The sequence below is a fragment of the Octopus bimaculoides genome, chromosome Z (assembly GCF_046866305.1).
Source record: "Octopus bimaculoides isolate indiv1 chromosome Z, ASM4686630v1, whole genome shotgun sequence".
Classification (NCBI taxonomy): Eukaryota; Metazoa; Mollusca; class Cephalopoda; order Octopoda; family Octopodidae; genus Octopus; species Octopus bimaculoides.
In genome coordinates this window covers 20,065,825-20,087,233 of record NC_142944.1, presented here as the reverse complement: position 1 = coordinate 20,087,233, position 21,409 = coordinate 20,065,825, and the positions used below count along the sequence as shown (strand labels likewise).

At 37.0% G+C, this 21,409-nt stretch overlaps 1 protein-coding gene across 18 annotated transcripts in view; it reads left to right on the top strand.

Annotated features, from left to right (window-relative positions):
* Positions 1–21,409, top strand: part of LOC106881394 (F-BAR and double SH3 domains protein 2) — a 178,842-nt gene that overhangs the window by 144,797 nt on the left and 12,636 nt on the right. For 6 of the 18 annotated variants that reach the window (XM_052973715.2, XM_052973714.2, XM_052973712.2 and 3 more), the window contains 2 exons: positions 3,916–4,033; positions 5,824–6,359. In XM_052973715.2, coding sequence (XP_052829675.1) covers positions 3,916–4,033; positions 5,824–6,359 — 654 coding nt within the window. Of the gene's footprint in view, positions 1–3,915; positions 4,034–5,823; positions 6,360–9,006; positions 9,028–21,409 lie in introns of all 18 variants that reach the window. The other 12 variants (XM_089364915.1, XM_089364914.1, XM_052973713.2 and 9 more) reach the window with 3 other exon arrangements.

Below are 21,409 nucleotides of genomic sequence, written 5' to 3'. Positions count from 1 at the left end.
TTTCGTGGACTTTTGCCTAATGTTCAGATGACAAGACCAGTACTCTATAATTCTGAAAGAAAATTCTTAGCAACTACACAAATACCAACACAACTACATATATTCAAAGTCATAATTCCTAGACAATAGTTAGTTAATGATCACCAGTTGTAAGATATATTTAGTTCTGGCCTTAAATATTATTCAGACTTAGATATTACTTTCAACTAGAACTCAATGGAAGAATCATAAATAATAATTAACTGATCAGTCAATTAATTAGTAACTCTAAAAGAGAATTTAGAAAAGAAAAAGGTAAATGTTTCTCATCGTTGTTCAATCAACCTTCTAGAAATAGCAGCAATATCTGTCATATCGTATTCTTGTCTTTAAAGGGAAGAACACACAAGATAATGTAAACTTAAACAGCCTCTAAAGATGACAGAGTGGTCATGGCTGGAATGCCTTTATTCATAGTTCTGCTCATTTAGAATTTACCTGGAAGTAAACTACAACACTGGTTTCATGTTCAATTGTAGAAAAACCATGGTTATATTTCTATCCAGAACCTGAAGCTTAAATCATAATGCATTTAGTCTGAGTATAATTCAGGTCACTTATCAGCTCTTGTTTAGCTCACCAACAATATCCTACAAAGCACAAACACTTTTCCCTTATTATGGTGGAAACAGGCAGGATATCTCCATACAACTGTTTCTTGATGGGATGAGTTCTCCAAGATATGTTTAAGACTGCTCTTAACATTCAGGTGTAAGTTCCATCTAGCTTAGATTTGGTAAGTATCCAGGCTGTTGCTCTATATAAAATGACAGACTCTACAGTTGCACAAAAAAAATTCTATTTAAAGAAGAGTAGTGTCACCTTCTACCTTAAAGATTTTGCCCTCGAGGCATTACTTATGGCAGGAAAAAATAAAGTTGGATACTTTTTAGATGCACCTCATAGACTAATTCACCAGAGACACTGAGTACTAACCAAAAGACTTGCTTCAACTAATGCAGGACGGAGCTGGATTGTGTGTGGGGGTTTAAAATGTCTGAGCAAGCTCAACTAGATGATGAGGATAATTCAGGTGCTGTCGAAGATACCAAATTCAGAAAACACATGAACACTTTCCGACACTGAGATAATAGATCAAATACTAGAGCAGAGCAAAGCTCAAAACAGTATAATCCTTTACAAATGACACAACTAAAACTTGAATGATTATAAATCAACTAACATATATAATTTAAAAAAGAGAGTTTCACCAAAATATGCATTAAAAAATTTACCATAATTTCAGCTTGATATGCTCTTTCTCATGGTGAACAAATGACATGGCTAAAACTTGGATGATTATAAATCAACTAACATATATAATAAAAAATAATAGATATTCAGTTGTTTCACCAATGTATACATAAAAAGGTTTACCATAATTTCAATTTGTGACATTCTCTTTCTTCTGATGGTCCACTTAACTGGTTTTTAACCCTGAATTCTTTAATCACTAGTCAATAAAGAGAAGCACATAGCCTGACCAAGAAGTATGGTCTCCACAACCAAATGCATGTCTCATTTTGTAGAAAGAACAAAATCAGTTGGACTGTTATATCCCATAGGCAGTCAGCTGATTTTCCGAAGTTTATGTTTGAAAATGGTAAAATAGTTACTATCTCAGATTTGCATGATTCAACCTTGCTTCATGCCTGATGTTATGGCTATATATGTGATAGAATGATGATTAAGCAGCTTGTCAGAGTGATAACTAGTGTACATAGTAAACAACTAAGTTAACACAGTAACCATTTGAGCAATCATTCTGTTTAGACTTAGTAAAAATGGTAACAAAATCACAGCATTTGGTCTGTATATGTAAATACAATATTTTTATGTGCACAGTTACATACACATACATTATTGTTACATACATACATACATACATACATCATCATCATTATTTCAATATCATCTTTCTGTGCTTGCATGAATCAGGCAAAATTCATTGGGGTAGATTCTTTTACATCTGGACACTCTTCTTGACATCAATTCTCACCTGTTTCCAAGCAAGGTAAGATTTCCCATAATGTGACATAGGAGATTGGCAATGAAGAACACTGCTTGTTTGATGGTAATGCTTGATTACAACTATTGCATGATGTCAAGATAAGGAGATACAAATGCACACACAGACATGTTCAACAGCTTTCTTTCAGTTACTGTCATATATATATATATATATATATATATATATATATTATTTTTTAAGTGAAAGAAGTTACAAAGTGACTCAAGAGCTAAGAGATTAGTGGTACTTATCAAAATGATGTAACAATGTTTTATCCCCCTCTTACTTATATATATATATATATATATATATATATATATATATATATGAAAGGGTACTCAAAAGTAATTGGAAACAGGCTTTGTGGAACAAGCCCATTATAGTTTTGGCTTTCACCACTAGAATCCACTTGATGTGTCCCTCAGGCATCAGTATGTTGACCAGTGGCATCAAGTGTAGTCCTACTGCCACCTGGTGCATCTTTGCTTTGCAGTGCTTCTCCCGCATTTGTCAATTTTTGCGATGTCTGAAATGAAGGAACAGCACCTAAAAAAGTTGTCATGCTCCAGACGGCTTACAAGGATGCTGCCATGTGCAAAATGCAAGTTTATGAATGGTTTTCACGCTTTAGGAATGGTCACTTGTTACTTGAAGACCAACCTCATTCAAGGCATCCATCAACCTCCCAAACAAATGAAAATCCATGAACTGATCTTGGGGGACCATCAATGAATAATTGTTGAACTTTCTTATATGACTGGTGTGTCCTGGAGCTCCTGCCAAAAAATTTGGAGCAAGGAATTGTGAATGAAAAGAGTTGCAGCAAAATTTGTGCCTCGCCTGCTCACAGAAGATCAAAAGCAGTCACAACTGAATGTGTGCCGTGAACTGAAACAACAGTTGGAAATTGATCCTGACCTTTGTTTATAGGTCATCACTGGTGACGAAAGCTGGTGCTATGGAATTTGCAGATGTAGAAGAGGTGAAGAAAGAAGTGTCAGAGGCATTAAAAGGCATCACTTTGCATGAGTTCCAGCACTGCTTTGAACAGTGGAAAACACATCTGGACAGATGTATTGCTTCAAATGGAGCAATACATTGAAGGCAATAAAAGTGTAAACATGTAAAACTAAAGGAATAAAATATTGCAAAATTCCAGTTTCTTTTGGGTACCCCCTCTTATATATATATATATACACACACACATACTTACATATGTGCATATATTTACATCCATGTATACACACATGTATACATGAATACATACATACACATACATGTACACCTACTCTATCCACATTACAAGTTCAGGTTTATACCTGTAATTTTGGGGCACTGGAATATGTAGCACACTGCCTAAATACCAGTTATGAGAAATTAGGCTTCTCAAGCCAGAAAGGGGAAAGCTGATTTGAAGACTACAGATCCAAGCCATCACTAGAACTGTAAAAATCTGTAAAACTTTCCAAAAGCTTATCATTTAAGTATATATGAGTATGTCTAGATATGCAACTATATGCATGAGAATACATGCACAAAACAAAACATACAAATCTGCACATGCACTGACTCCAAATGCTGCACATATACATACATGCAAAAACATCCTGTTGATATTTTGAGATTCCAATAAAGGAGTCTTGGATCTAGGTTAGAAACTGACTCTTTCTCTGTTGGCAAGAAATCTTGAAATAAAGCTGAATAAGGACATACATGTATATAAAGAGGGAGAAAAATTATTACATTGGTCAATCATCATAGATTTTAACATCCATTTTACCATACTTGCATGAGTCGATATGAATTAAAAAAATTTCAAATGAAATGTAATATTAATTTATACTTTTTGTTTTTATCTTTTCAAGCAGGATTTGCTGACTCCTGTAAAAGGTGGTCCCCCAGATTTTGCCCCACCTCCTCCAGTTATGGTCACATTACCAACACCAGATAGATTAACACCACCTTCATTATCAAATGGCCAAGGTAAATAAATTTCTTCTTATCAATTCAGGGTTACTACAGGTATACGTCTGCTATACTTTAAAAGCCTTTTAACTCATTCGAATTCTAATTTATAAGATTCTCTTCCACAGCAAAAGCTACTAAGTGTTCTAGATAGCCAGCTTTTTGCATTTTTCTCCCGGACTATTTTAAAATTCAATAAGTCTAATACACAGTCATTTTCTAAAATAAAAGTTTATATTATATATTTCATCAGCCCCTCGTGGTTTCTATGGCTGGATGCTCTTCCTAATGCCAATTGCTTAACAGAGAGTGTCAGGTGCTTTTTACATGCCACCAGCACGGGTGCATTTACACAGCACCAGCACAAGTGTTTTTATGTGGTACCAGCACCTAAAAAGACAAGCCTGTATGTATGGAAGACAGTAGTTTTACTTAACTTGACATGTCTTTTCAAGTACAGCCAATACATCCCCCATAACGATATTCTTTTTCTTCTTTCTTTCCTTTTCTTTCTCATTTTCTTCCTACTCTTTGGCTCTAAACTTTTTGGTTGCTTTTTTGGGGGTTTTTTTTTCTTTTTTGCTATTGATTTTTCTGTTCAGTTGGACTCACCATTGTGTTATGGCTGACTTAGGAATTCTGTGCTGCATGTAAACTTCATTAAAGTAATTGCCACCTGATGATTAACTATGTTGAGAAGAGTTCATTGCCTAACACTTGTATATTGAGTGACAGCTGGTTAAGAAACATATACTCTTTACTCTTTATTCTTTTAGTTGTTTCAGTCATTTGACTGCGGCCATGCTGGAGCACCGCCTTTAGTCGAGCAAATCGACCCCAGGACTTATTCTTTGGAAGCCTAGTACTTATTCTATCGGTCTCTTTTGCCGAACCACTAAGTTACGGGGACCTAAACACACCACCATCAGTTATCAGGTGATAGAGAGGAGGGGCACAGACACAAACATATACACACACAAACATATACACACACATACATATATATATATACATATATATGACGGACTTCTTTCAGTTTCCGTCTACCAAATCCACTCACAAGGCTTTGGTCAGCCCGAGACTATAGTAGAAGACATTTGCCCAAGGTGCCATGTTGTGGGAATGAACCCGGAACCATGTGGTTGGTAAGCAAGCTACTTACCACACAGCCACTCCTGCGCCTATGTAGCTTCTCAATTTGGAACTTTATTTGCATTTTAAGCAACATTAGTTGCTAATAGTGAGCTGTATAAAAACTATCCGTTTCACAGATTTTTTTGCAATTTCAATTTGGGGGAAAATGTGTAACCCTCAATGTCAATAAATTGTTATTGTATCTTACTGTATACTGTCCACTTTTTGTTCTCTATATTGACTGCCTACTGCTTGAAGCTTACAAACTTCCTACTTTTGGATCCCTGAACCATATTTATATATGGGATAGAACTTTCCTTAACCATCAACATAAACTTTCTCACTCACATCACCTGGATCTTCTGAAAATGTAACTTCCCAGATAAAGTGCACTTCATATTCAAGGTTCTGATGAAGCTATTGGATGTTATGCTGATACTCAACTAAGAGTTCACCACATCTTATAGCAGAAACAGCTGTAAGCTAATGAAGTTCAATACATAACATTTGGTTTTTCTGATGTTTTTATTACCACTCTATATTCATATATTACTATGTTCTGGACCGTACATATATTGAGTTCTACACCAGATTATTAGTCTTGCTAAGTCTAAGCAAAATATCATATATATTAAGGCAATTATTTCTAAATATTTTTTTTATATAAATTTCAGCAAAAACTGATGATTCCACTTCAACAACAACTACTACTACAACCACAACCACAGCTTCTACTGGAGAACAAGTATCTGAACCAAAGGAATGTGAAAAACCACCAACTTCTGACATTGAAGATTCTTCTGATTCTGCTGCTGCATCTGAAGAAACCAAAGATGTAAATGCAGTAGCAGAGACTGAAGTAGTTGATGCAGAACAAAGCAAAACAACTGATTCTAGTAAGCCTGAAGAATCTACAAAACAAACATCTGGTTCTTTGGATCAAGTAGAATCAGCTGTCGAGTCAGATTTATCTGACCAACAGCAGAATTTAGACTCTAAACCCGGCTCACTTGACCAGTCACAAGATAAGGCAGAATCCATTGGAGACACTGAGTCTCTGGAGAAAACAGAATCATCATCTAAAACCAAATCTGCTAATGAATCAGAATCTTCTGAACAAGCAACTTCTCTGAAAGATTCAAGTTCACTGGATAAATCTAGTCTGTATGAGGAGACCAGTACAGACTCCAAAACACATGGGGAAGATTCTGTAAGTTTAAAATATCATTTTTCAATATTTTCTTAATCATTTTCCATTGCAGGAAATCCTTAATTATGATTGTAGATTTATCTTTCTTTTTCTCTCAGAAAATGCTGGTGCAACTGAAGACTATTGATCTTAGTCCTCTCTTATTAAAACTAATTTCCACTACTACTCATCAGATCCACATATGGAAATACTAAGATTTTCTTATTATTTCTGCTAATGTTGTTCTTGTGGATGTTATTTTTGTTCTCAAATGTACTGTTGTATACAATGACGCAATGGTATTTCTCTTTTATTTCATGTATCTTGTTCCAGAAACAAAAAAGTTTATCCAGCTATCTCTATAGTTTAATTTCTTTTTGTGTTTCTTCAGTTTATTTTTGGTTTGTTTTTATTTGTAGATATACATTTTCCATTGATTAAAAATGATATATTTTATAGGTTTTTTTTTATATAACTACACTGATAGTAGAAGACTTAAAGAACAAGAAAAATTGGTTTCCTAGTTTTAATCATAATAATTATTAAGGACAGCAAGAATACTGAAGTTGCCAGTAAAAGGAAGTGTTGATAAGTTATAAAGAAAGGCTTTGTGGAAAACAAGACAGATGAGTAGGTGTGTGTGTGTATATATATATATATATATATATATATATATATATATATATATATATATATTATATATATAAATATGCATGTGTGTGTGTATATATATGTATGTATGTATATGTAAGTAAATATATTTATCAAAGTATTATATATCCATTATGGCTGATTTTACCAATCGGTATTTATATATATCTATGTGTGTATAGTATATATATATATATATATATATATATATATATATATATATATGTATATGTATATATATATATATATATATATATATATATATATGTATATGTATATATATATATATATATATATATATATATATATATATATATATATATATATATATATATATATGTATATATATATATATATATATATATATATATATATATATATATATAATTATCATCGTTTAACGTCCGTCTTCCATGCTAGCATGGGTGGGACAGTTTCACAAGAGCCGGTCAGGAAGAAGCCTGCACCAGACTTCTGTAAATTGTTTTGGCAGGATTTTTACAGCTGGATGCCCTTCCCAACACCAGCCACTCAGTAGAGTGGACTTAGTGCTTTTTACATGGCACAAGCACAGGCAAGGTCAGTTTTGGTAAGGTTTTCACAGCTGGATGCCCTTCCAAACACTAACCATTTTACACTGTGGACTGGGTGCTTTTAAGTGGCACCTACACTGGCAGAGTCATCAAGTGCTTGTAAGACAAAAAAAAAAGTGAAAAGTTTTCTTGTAACGTGTAGGTGGAACACACAGGTTGGGGACTAGCAGATAGCAGTAATACAGTGAGACAGGGCGTGTGGATGGAACACACAGGTTAGGAACTAGTAGAGAGCAATGATAAAGTGGTACAGGGCCAAGAAGACAGGGTTGGGGAGTGGGAGGTAAGCATAGTGCATGAAGCAGAAATATTGAGGGAAGAGAAGAGATGTAGAGACATGTTTGGGTTTGTTGTGGTAGGGTGTGTAAGAAGTTTTCTTGTTAAGTGTGGGTGGGACTCACAGCACTTCTAGAACTCAGTTTTGCTGATATGTGTGGGTCTTCACTAGAACTTCATATCGCCAGACGTCTCGGTCCATTATCATTTCTTCCGTTAGACCCAACGTCCTGAGATCAGTCCTTACCACTTCATCCCATGTCTTCTTGGGTCTCCCTCTTCTACAGGCACCATCCACTTTCAGTGATTGGCACATCTTTATACAGCTGTCTTCATTCACACACATCACATGTCCAAACCAATGCAGTCTTCTCTCTTGCATGTTACATTTGATTCCTCTTATGCCCAACTTTTCTCTCAATATATTTGCACTTTGCCATACATGTGAACTGATGTTGCACATCCAATGGAGCATACAACCTTTGTTCCTCTCCAGTCTACACATGTCTTCTCCATTCAGAGCCCATGTCTCACTACCATGGAGTATAGCCGTTCGTACACAAACATCATATAGTCTACCTTTCACTCTGAGAGAGAATCCTTTTGTTACCAACAGAGGTAGTAGTTCTCTGAACTTCCTCCACCCAATTCTTATTCTAGAAACAATACTTTCAGAACATCCTCTACCATTGATAAATTAGTCACCTTCAGGTGTGTTTATGTCCCCATAACTTAGCAGTTCAATAAAAGTGACTGATAGAATAAGTACTAGATTTACAAAGAATAAGTTCTGGGGTCGATTTGTTTGACTAGAGGCAGTACTCCAGCATGGCTGCAGTCAAATGACTGAAACAAAAAAAAGAAAAAAGAAATAGACAGAAAATTGACTTTTTAGAAGAATCTGTATGTTTTAAAGTTTTTTGTTTGTTTGTTTGTTTTTTAAATTTCCTAAAACCTTGGTGTAAAAATTGTTTACAAAGAACACTTTTAGTACTTTTTACTTATTATTTGTATTATGTTGTTGCTTATACTAAGTATTTAATAGAAATATTTCGTTCAATTAGTAAATTTTTCCTTGTCAAATATGTGTGTGTAGTAAATATTTGTTATTTGGGAACAGTTTTACTAATGTCTACTCTTCCTTCCAGACCCACTCAATGATATAGTAGGTGAGTAATTAAGGAGCTTGTCTATTGTATCATTCTTTTTTTTTTGTTGTTGTTTTGGCTCCTCACCAATTTTTTGTTTACTTTAATCATAATATGATATTGTAATAAATATTGTATGTATTGCTCTAAATATTTTTATATATGTATGTATATGTATGAATGCGTGTATGTGTCTGTGTATGTGTGAGTGGATTTATCTCACATTGTATGTTTCAGTGGGTGTTTTTGTGGATCTATGCATTTATTTTCCTTCTTTCTATATGTTTCTTTTCAACATCTACTCTTTTCTGTAAATTTTGTCAAGATTTTAACATGGCCTTATTTCACAGAAAAATGTTCATTAATATATTGAAAAAAAAAATATCAATAAATGAAAAAATTATTAAAAGATATATTACAATTCATCATTACTGATACAATTGATTTTCTTTCTTTCTTTCTTTCTTTCTTTCCCTCTCTCTCTCTTTCTCTTTCTCCTCTTTCTCTCTCTGTCACACACACTTACACACCACATTCACCCTCTCAATCACACACAAACTAGTATCATCTTGATCGCTATTTATCCATCACAGAAAAATATGTTAACCATAATAATATATTGTAAATTTTATAAGAATTAAATTTGTGCCATTTTTGTTCTACACTATTCTATTTTAACATCAACACAAAATTTATCTCAAATTCCTTCATCACAGTTTAAAACAGATTGTTGTACTGTATATTTGTGTGTATGTATGTGTATGTATTTATGTATGTTCATGTGTATGCTTATGTGTATGTGTGTATGTATGTGTATACACATACACACAAACACACATGCAAATACACACACACACACAGATAATATATATATGTATTTATATATGCATACATACATACATACATACATATATATATATATATATATATATATATATATATATATATATATATATATATAAGAGAGAGAGAGAGAGAGAGAGAGAGACATATAAGTATATGTAAGTGCATGTTTCTATGTGAGAGAGACAGAAAGAATGATAAAGAGAGACATTTCCATCAGTAATATTCAGTTGTAGTTAATTTATTTTCTGCGTGTTATTTTCTTATTTATTGATGTTTTATATCTTATGTACACATGGTTTCATCCATCAAAATTTTTTATTGATTTTGCAAAGGAAAAATGGCCTCACCTAATGTAACATAACATTTATGAAACTAAGTAAGGCTGTATATTTATAGGTCCTGCTCTGACTGAGAAGGTTTGTTCTGATAGAGAAGTGTTTTTCTTAGTCCACACACTGTACACTGATGTTCCCTTATATTAGAGGCTGTGAGGGTGTGGTTTATGAGCTTCTCTTCAGGCCTCTTCTTCAGCAGTTTAAGATACAAACTCCTTTTAGCACCTAGTGCTAACTTCCTTCCATGCAGTCCTTGCTTGTGCAATAGCTTCTTATAAATTTAGGTTCATTTTACAGTCTTGAGTGCACTTTACAGCTGCACCTTCCATTTGCAAGCTCAAAAGCTTACTTTTGTCTTTGTATAGTCAGATATTCTGACAACTTGTCCAGCCTAACTTGTCCAGCCTTTTCAAAAAATTTTACGTGCCGGTCCCCTTACAGTTTTTTGATGATTTGCTGTCCCCTATCAAATGGAGGATAATCAACATAAAAAAAAATAACATACATTCGTGTACCATAGTTTCTGGACTATGAACTGCACTGCCCATAGACCTGCAACTCCATAAACCACAACTTAATCCAGACAATACCCCCATTGGGATACAATAAATGCACATTAAAATATGGAGAATCAGTTGATCAATTGGTTACTGAATGAATGAGAAGTGCATAATACCGACAGCACATGCATGATCAACCATTATACCTGCATATTTTCTATCTGCCAATCACACGACTTGTACAACAAGTGTGATTAGCAAATGAGTGTGTAGGAGTGAGGTGGGTTTTTGTGGCCATTGACAAAAAAGAATAATAGGATACTAAAAATTGAAAATCTTGAAATTTTTAAACTTGTCTCAAGCCACCTTGTTTTCACAATACTTCAGCATCCCTTTGCAGTCTCCCTAAAATTGCTTCGCTGTCCCCTAGGGGACCATGGACCCCAATTTGGGAACCACTGATATATATATATATATATATATATATATATATATATATGTCAAATAAGTTCCCATGCTGAGAGAATTCCTGTTGAACATCTTAACCATCTATAGATGCTTTGATAAATCATTCAGATCCTTTGGCTTCTCTGTGACAATATTCAAATGAGGGCTGTAATCAACAACAGTGACACTGAACCATTTCAAGTAAGATCAGGAGTGAAATAAGGTTGCCTCATAGCTCCCACACTTTTCATTGTCATCATTGCTACCATCTTTGAAATTATCAAAGGTGATCTCCCATCAGGAAGTGAAATTATTTATCGAACTGATGGCAAACTTTTCAATCTTACCAACTTGAGATCCAAAAACAAAAATTGACATGCTCCATCATCAAGTTTCTATAACCTGACAACAACAGCATTGCAGCTGTATCTGAAGAAAATTTGGCTACAAATCCTCAATGCTTTCCATTGAGACTAAAGAAAGGTAGGACTCACCATCAATTGCAAAAAGACACAAGTCATCTTCCAACCTTCACCAGTCAAGGCAAACAGTGCAGGACCAGCCATTGGAATCTAATGCACAGCCTTAGAAAGCATGAATTATTTTCCATATCTGAGAAGTCATCTGTCTTCCAGTGCTGACAAAATCCAGCAGTGCCTCAAAAGTGTCGTTGTTGCCTTTGGCCATCTCTAAATGAGAAAGTTCCAGGATTGTGACATTCAAACTGACACAAAAATGATGATATCCAAGGCAGTGGTCACCCCTATGCTCCAGTACATATCCAAAACCTGGACTTTGTACAGGAGACATAAAAGCTCTCAGAATGTACCACTAGCACTGTCTTTAAAGTATTCTCAACATCAGCTGGGAAGAAAGAAGTACAAATATCAGTATGTTGGAAGAAGCCAACGTGATAACTATTGATGCTATCCTCATCCAGAAACAACTGAGATGGACTGGTCATGTTGTCCAGATGAAAAACCACCACCTCTAAGCAGCTTCTCTACTCCCAGCTAAAAGAAAGAACATGAAGAAGTGGAGGGCAAAAGGAAAAATTCAAAGATCCCTTGAAAGCCAACTTCATGAAATGTGATATTGACACTGAGAACTGGGATAAAAATACTTAGAATCAAGAATGCTAGAGATCCCATGATCAAAGAGGGACTAACAACTTTTGAGACCAGTATGACTGCCAAGCAAGAAGGGAAGACGGGATGCAGAGAAGTTGAACCAAGAAAGGACCTTCCATCCATAACCACCTGTCCCACTTGTGAAAAGAGTTTCCTGTCCTCATCAGTCACCACAGGATCCATCAATAATATAAAAAAGACCATCATCCTTGACCTCAAGAGATAGCCACAATGATATATATATATAGATATCATCATCATCATCATCGTTTAACATCCGTCTTCTATGCTAGCATGGGTGGGACGGTACCACAAGAGCCGGCCAGGCTGCAGCCTGCACCAGACTTCTGTGTGTGTTTTGGCAGGCTTTTTATAGCTGGATGCCCTTCCTAACACCAATCACTCAGCAGATTGGACTTAGTGCTTTTTATGTGGCATAAGCACAGGCGAGGTCAGTTTTGGCAAGGTTTTTACAGCCTGATGCCCTTCTGAACACCAACCACTTTACAGTGTGGACTGGGTGCTTTTAAGTGGCACCTGCACTGATAGGGTTATCAAGTACTTGCAAGACAAAAAAAAATTTCTAAGAGGGGAGGAGACATTGGAGGAGGTGATGATGAATATATATATTAATCAAAGTGTACAGTGTACAGTATTTGTACTAAGTAGTTTCACACTAGATATTAGGTAATTGGACAATTATCTAATGACTGTGCTTGTCAGAGATGGAAGGTATGGGGAAAAAAAGACTGCACTTTGTTACTGGAGGTGAGAAAGTATTACATCAGGTTTAGGAGTGCTCTAAAAAAGAAGTTGTGGGAGACAATTAAGAGAGGGTTTCATCAAGAGTTATATCCCTTGCTTCTCAAAAGCCTGATTGAGCTACCTAAGGTACTTTGGGTTGATTTGTATATTTGGCAAGTCTTTTAGAGGTGGGAGATCAAGCAAGTGCCTAGACCTTTGGTTTCATGTGTGGGTGCATATGTATCTGTGAGCATATGGTTTGGTCAAAATTTTGCAGAGCTCTCAGATTGTCATGGTGAAAAGACCAATGATGGAGACCCTAGCATATATAATCATTGTGGAGTCTATAGGTAAGCAATTGCTATCTTGTCTCCTGTAGGCACAAGTGGAAAATTTCACTCCTGCAGTTTAAGTAGGTATCCTGCTGAATAGAGTTTTTAACATAATTCTTTTCTTGGCTTAGCATAGCCTGCACTTTCTGCTACTGTTAAAATAATACTGTACTTCTCCAGGATTCTCCGCTTGATATTGTAATCCATGGAGCATTTTTTATGCTTGTTAGCCACTTATATTATCATTATTTATTAATAATAATATCTTTATATATCTATTTATATATGTATACGTGTGTGCGTGCGTGTGTGTGTATAACCACAAAGGTAAAATTATTAATTTATAATAAAGGGTACCAGGTAGTACCAACATTGTTAGAAATAAAAGTTAAAACAACTCAAAACCACAGTTATCACTTATACACACTAGTGAACTCAAGGAAATGTGTATGTATGTGTGTGTATAAAATCAATGAATAATAACAGATGATGGATAATTGTCTGCTCATTACAGCTGTTTCTTATGCATTTTATATTTTAAAAATGCATTAGAAACAGTTGTAATGAACTGACAATTATCCATTGTCTGTTACTATTCATTTGATTATAATACAGCAAGGGGATTTACAACTTGTTGAACACCCTAGAGGATACCAACAATGTACAATTCAATGTAATCCTTGTCTTGGACCAGCCCCTAGGTACTAAATACTCATAGGGTGAGTTTTCTCACTGTACACAACTGGAATATCTTATTTGATACTTATCAACCATAGGCTGGAACCACAGATTTTTCAACTCTACCTGGTGCATATCTTTTCAAGTACCCGCTCTCTCTTTATATATATATATCTTTCTCTCGCCATGCCTCTGTCTATCTCTCTCTCTAAATCAGTCTCTCTCTCTCTCTCTCTCTCTCTACCCCCCTTCTATCGTAGTTTCCTTAAGGATTCAGGTTCCGGGTATATAAATAAGAAATCCCTTCTAAATTATCTCAATCTCTTCTCCGCTGACATACTACGACGAAGTCTCCAAGATTATGCTGCAGATAAGATAGAGATTTTTATTTATTTGCTGCCTCAACATTTTTCTCATACCTTTTTGTGCTTTAGTCTGTTCTCTATTATTATCTGTTTCTCTCCATGAAATTCAATTGAATTCAGTTTTTATCTTAAATTCATATTTATTCATTTTCTAAGCTTAGCCATCTTTCCTTGTACAAAGGCTTCCTAAATTCATGCTACTTATCTATTCTATTTACCTAGGTTTCATTGCTCTTTTAAAAATTACGATTTATGCATTGTTGTCTCTCAAATATTTAGAATCTACGATTAAGAAGTCTTATCTCCTGGCTGGTGGTTTATCTCCTGGCTGGTGGTGCACCAACCCTCCCAACCCCTCCACCGGAAGTTCATTCCTCTGTCATCCTCGGCTGTCTCCCGGAACCCATCTAGTGGCCTCGGCCATCCCCTCCCCTACCTTTGGGTAACGCATAAAGTTTGAGTAATGTTTGCAGGTTGTAGGTACTGTTTTGCTTATGAATTCTGCCAATTGCAAGCTTTCTTTTCAGGTATACGACACTGCTTTTCCCCTTCCCAGGCTACAGGCCCACACCCATACTGTTAGGATTGGCACGCTGAAAGGTAGATCTGGTGAAATTGTTGAGATGCTTGAACGGAGACGCGTAGATATGTGCTGCATCCAGGAAGTAAGATAGAGAGGAGGTTCTGCGAGGTTCCTCACTGGCAAAGAACACAGGTACAAGATTTTCTGGGCAGGGAACACTGACGGAGTCGGGGGCGTAGGAATACTTCTAGCAGAGAAATGGGTGGATAAGGTAATCGAGGTAGTTAGAATAAGTGACAGAGTACTTAAGATTAGACTAGTGCTTCATCATAGATTAGCTACTGTCATCTCAGCCTATGCACCTCAACCGGGGCTACCAGATGTTCTGAAAGACCAATTCTATGACACCCTCTTGCAAACTACCTCGTCGACGAGTGACAGGGACCTTCTCTTTGTGGCTGCAGACTTCAATGGTCATGTCGGACGTCGTGCTGGAGGCTTCCATGGCATACATGGAGGCTATGGCTTCGGTTCCCGCAATGAGGAGGGAGCCAGACTGCTGGAGTTCTGTGATGCAAGCGATCTTATGGTCTGCAATACCAACTTCAGGAAACCTGCCAGTCACCTAGTCACCTACCGCTCCGGCAGACACTCTAGCCAAATCGACTACATCCTCGCCAGAAATAGGGAAAGAGGGTGGCTTATAAATGCCAAAACCTACCCTGGCGAAGAATGTACCCCACAACATAGATTAGTAGTTAGCGACTTCGGGATCAAGGCAAAATGGGTGCCCTGCAAATGGACGGAGACTTAGAGACAAGTTACTTGAAGCATTTGAAGAAATAGAAGGGGATATAGCATCATACAACGTGGAAGACAATTGGAGATTTCTGCGGGACAACCTGTTGAAAGCCACCGACCAGATCTGTGGCTGGTGTAAGGTCCCCTCTCGACCCAGAGTAACGTGGTGGTGGAACAAGGAGGTAGACAGGGCTATTAGACAAAAGAAACAGGCTTGTAAGGACTGGAAGAACGGTGGTAGCAGGGAATTGTACCAATGTGCCAGAAGGGAGGCTAGGCGACAGGTTTATTTAGCCAGAGGGGAAGCAGACAAGAAAAGATTTGCCAATGTTCTGCGCCGTGAGGACCAAAGACTCGAGGTATTTCATGTTACAAGACAGTGTAGGAGAGAGAATAGTGATGCCGTAGGAGAGAAATGTGTTCACATGGATGATGGTACGCTTGCACTAAATGAGGCTGCAAAGAAAGAGGTATGGAGATGCCACTACAATAGATTGCTTAATAAAGAGAATGAATGGGAGAAAGAGAGCCTGCCGTATGTCGACCCAACAGAGGGACCAGCTATCCGAGTTGATAGTACCAGGGTAGATAAAGCAATTAAGAGTATGAAGACAGGGAAAGCCCCCGGCCCATCAGGAATCACTGCAGAGATGCTCAAAATATCTGGCAGTGTTGGCTACAGCCTAGTCACCCGTATTACGAACCAGGTGTTACACGAAGGAGTCATACCCAATGACTGGTGTAGCAGCACCATAGTCAACTGCTACAAAGGTAAAGGTGACGCTTTAGATACAAATAATTACAGAGGCATCAAGCTGTTAGATCAGGTTATGAAAGTTATGGAGAGGGTCATAGCCCAACTAATTAGGGAGTGAATCAATTTAGATGAGATGCAGTTTGGGTTCGTGCCAGGTAAAAGCACTACTGATGCCATATTTCTAGTAAGACAGCTGCAGGAGAAATACCTAGCCAAGGATAAACCTCTGTACCTGGCTTTCGTTGACATGGAGAAAGCCTTTGACAGGGTCCCCCGATCCCTTATCTGGTGATCAATGAGGAAACTTGGGATAGAAGAATGGTTAGTGAGAGCTGTGCAAGCCATGTACAGAGATGCTGTCAGTAAGGTGAGCGTTGGAAATGAGTACAGCAATGAATTCCGGGTAGAGGTAGGGGTCCACCAAGGTTCCGTCCTCAGCCCCCTCCTATTTATCATAGTCCTCCAGGCAATCACAGAGGAGTTCAAGACAGGTTGCCCCTGGGAGCTCCTCTATGCTGATGACCTTGCACTAATTGCTGAGTCACTATCAGAACTAGAGGAGAAGTTTCAGGTGTGGAAGCAAGGTCTAGAATTGAAGGGCCTTAGAGTCAACCTAGCTAAAACCAAAATCCTAATAAGTAAGAAGGTAGATAAAACACAAACCCCTTCAGGTAGATGGCCCTGCTCAGTATGTAGAAAAGGAGTAGGTAGTAACTCTATAAGATGTACCCGGTGCAAGCTATGGACACATAAGAGGTGCAGCAAAATCAAAGGCAGGTTAACTAGGAAGTTAGTTTTTGTATGTAGCAGATGTTCAGGTGCAATAAGGACTGTAAACAAACAGGAAACAACTTCTATCTCATTCCAGGGTGAAAAACTAGAGGTAGTCGATAGCTTCCGCTATCTGGGTGACCAAGTTAGTAGTGGGGGTGGGTGCGCTGAAAGTGTAGCTGCTAGAATAAGAATAGCCTGGGCAAAGTTTAGAGAGCTCTTACCTCTGCTGGCGACAAAGGGACTCTCACTCAGAGTAAAAGGCAGACTGTATGAGGCATGTGTACGAACAGCCATGCTACATGGCAGTGAAACATGGGCTGTAACTGCTGAGGACATGCTTAAGCTCGCAAGGAATGAAGCCAGTATGCTCCGTTGGATGTGTAATGTCAATGTGAATACTCGTCAGAGTGTAAGTATCTTGAGAGAAAAGCTGAACATTAGAAGCATCAGTTGTGGTATGCAAGAGAGACGATTGCGCTGGTATGGACATGTGGTGAGAATGGATGAGGATAGCTGCGTGAAAAAGTGCCACACCCTAACAGTTGAGGGAACCCGTGGAAGAAGTAGGCCCAGGAAGACCTGGGCTGAGGTGGTGAGGCAAGACCTTCGTACATTGGGCCTCACTGAGGCGATGACTACTGACCGAGACCTTTGGAAATGTGCTGTGCGTGAGAAGACCCGGCAAGCCAAGTGAGATCGTTGCCAGTGCCCCTGGACTTGCTCATGTGCGGGTGGCACATAAGATGCACCATTTTGAGCATGGCCGTTGCCAGTACCGCCTGACTGGCCTTCGTGGGATTTTTGAGCGAGATTGTTGCCAGTGCTCCTGGACTGGCTCTTGTGCGGGTGGCACATAAATGACACTATTTCGAGCGTGGCCGTTGCCAGTATCGCCTGACTGGCCAACGTGTGGGTGACACGTAAAAGCACCTACTACACTCTCTGAGTGGTTGGCGTTAGGAAGGGCATCCAGCTGTAGAAACTCTGCCAAATTTAGATTGGAGCCTGGTGTTGCCATCCGGTTTCACCAGTCCTCAGTCAAATCGTCCAACCCATGCTAGCATGGAAAGCGGACGTTAAACGATGATGATGATGATGATTCTAATATATATCTGTGTGTGTGTGTGTGTGTGTGTGTGTGTGTGTATATAAATATGTATATGTATATATACCATACTAGAATTTACTGTGGAGTATATCCATAGGTTTTAAGCACTGCAGTGTTCATAAATTAATTAATTTACTTGATACACAAAGCAGTAGCATATGTTTCTCTCTTTATAAACAGCCTCACCATGGATCAGAAAAGGAGGATTGACTGAATGCTGCCATTTCTGGTTTTATTACACCTTCATGCCATTATTCTACATTTTTCTACCACTATAGAATTGTATTTAAAGCCATTGTTTCAAATATAAATACGCACACACACACACACACACACACACACACACACACACACACACACACACACACATGTATGCATGTATACATATGCATACACACTCACATATGATATAGACTGTTAAAGATGATGCATTGAAAAAGTTTCATATGTAATTTAAAAAAAACTAAACAATCTTCAGATGTTAAATAAAACATGCTTTCTGCCTGTACTTCATCAAATTTTTTAATAGGAGCATAATTCATTTCATATTAATGTTTAGATGGAGTTAAGTCTAATATTGCAAGAACTTTTCAAACTTATCGGTTAAATATTTCTCTATTAACTGCCATTACTGGGAAAACTATTCAGTAGAAATAATCTTAAATTGAAATATACTTGCACTATTAGTATTTAAACATGCTATTGAAACTAACTGTACCTGCTGAACCCCCCCCCCCCCATACACACACACACACACACACACTTTATCTGTCATATAATGCTGAAACAATTATGTCAAGCAGAAGTCACCTTTGAACTTTAACATAGTATATAAATGCTGAGTAGGCATGGTGGAAAGTAAATCTATATATAGATACTTAAATAATATTTTATTCCTTCAGCTATATACACTTCCATTCTGCTGTCGTTGATCCACTACTAGAGTAAATAAACCTCAGTATGTTGTCTAATTATTTATGATGATTGCAGACATACCAGCATGTGTAACCAACAGGAATACAACAAAATTATCCATTTACATTTAATTTAAAAGAACATGATGAAATTTCTTGATTGATGCATACCTTATAGAACTAGGATTAAAAGAAGCTTTATATTCAATATTAAGAAATATGCAAATTGTCTAAATGTAAAGTCAGAGATCATGACTATATGCCCTCAGTTTGATAAACACTTCCTAAAAACAAGAAAATTACACTTCTACTTTGTCAAATGCTTCAATACTTAATTGTGATGTACTCACTTTATCTAATAAACTTATGCTTCAATATTCTAACCTTTTGTCTCTTACAAAACTGTAAAGATCATAGTCTCTCTCTCTCTCTCTCTCTCTCTCTCTCTCTCTCTCTCTTTCTCTCTCTCTCTCTCTCTCTCTCTCTCTCTCTCTCTCTCTCTCTCTCTTTTTTGTTTTAACCCAGTAATTCACTTCTTGAACTCCCTATGCCTTTTGCAACTCTACATTTCTAAAAAAAATTCCCATACTATTTTAATTACATCTTCCTTTTGCCTTTTGTTTTTCTTCATTTATGTTTTTATTCATTTTTTTTAAAAGCTTTGTTATATTTTATATCTTATATCTCCATATTCCCAACGGAAATAATTCCAGCTGACTAGATATTCATATGTAATAAGTTAGGCTCCTTACAACTTTCTCGACTCTGCAGTTAAGACTGGAAGGTTTTGTATATTGGATATTCTAGAAATAGTTTCGTTTCATTGTCTGAAGATTGCTTAGTTTCTATCTAAGTATGAAACTCAAAACTATGCTATATTATCTTTAATGTACTATATTAATATACTTCACTCTACACTACATCTGGTTTACTCTGTTTTTGTTTGTGTGAATACCTACATTTTATTCATACCTACGGTCAATACATATATATGTATACACACATACACACACACACACACACACACACACACACACACACATATATATATATATATATATATATATATATATATGCATATATATATATATACATATATATATATGCATATATATATATATGCATATATATTTATATATATTTATATATATATATATATATATATATATATATATATGCATATATATATGCATATATATATATGCATATATATATATGCATATATATATATGCATATATATATATGCATATATATATATATATATATATATATATATGCATATATATATATATATATATATATATATATATATGTGTACCTGGCTTTCGTTGACATGGAGAAAGCCTTTGACAGGGTCCCCCGATCCCTTATCTGGTGGTCAATGAGGAAACTTGGGATAGAAGAATGGCTAGTGAGAGCTGTGCGAGCCATGTACAGAGATGCGGCCAGTAAGGTGAGGGTTGGAAATGAGTACAGCAATGAATTCCGGGTAGAGGTAGGGGTCCACCAAGGTTCCGTCCTCAGCCCCCTATTATTTACCATAGTCCTCCAGGCAATCACAGAGGAGTTCAAGACAGGTTGCCCCTGGGAGCTCCTCTATGCTGATGACCTTGCCCTAATTGCGGAGTCACTATCAGAACTAGAGGAGAAGTTTCAGGTGTGGAAGCAAGGTCTAGAATTGAAGGGCCTTAGAGTCAACCTAGCTAAAACCAAAATCCTAATAAGTAGGAAGGTAGATAAAACACAAACCCCTTCAGGTAGATGGCCCTGCTCAGTATGTAGAAAAGGAGTAGGTAGTAACTCTATAAGATGTACCCGGTGCAAGCTATGGACACATAAGAGGTGCAGCAACATCAAAGGCAGGTTAACTAGCAAGTTAGTTTTTGTTTGTGGCAGATGTTCAGGTGCAATAAAGACTGCAAACAAACAGGAAACAACTTCTATCTCATTCCAGGGTGAAAAACTAGAGGTAGTCGATAGCTTCCGCTATCTGGGCGACCAAGTTAGTAGTGGGGGTGGGTGCGCTGAAAGTGTAGCTGCTAGAATAAGAATAGCCTGGGCAAAGTTTAGAGAGCTCTTACCCCTGCTGGCGACAAAGGGACTCTCACTCAGAGTAAAAGGCAGACTGTATGACGCATGCGTACGAAC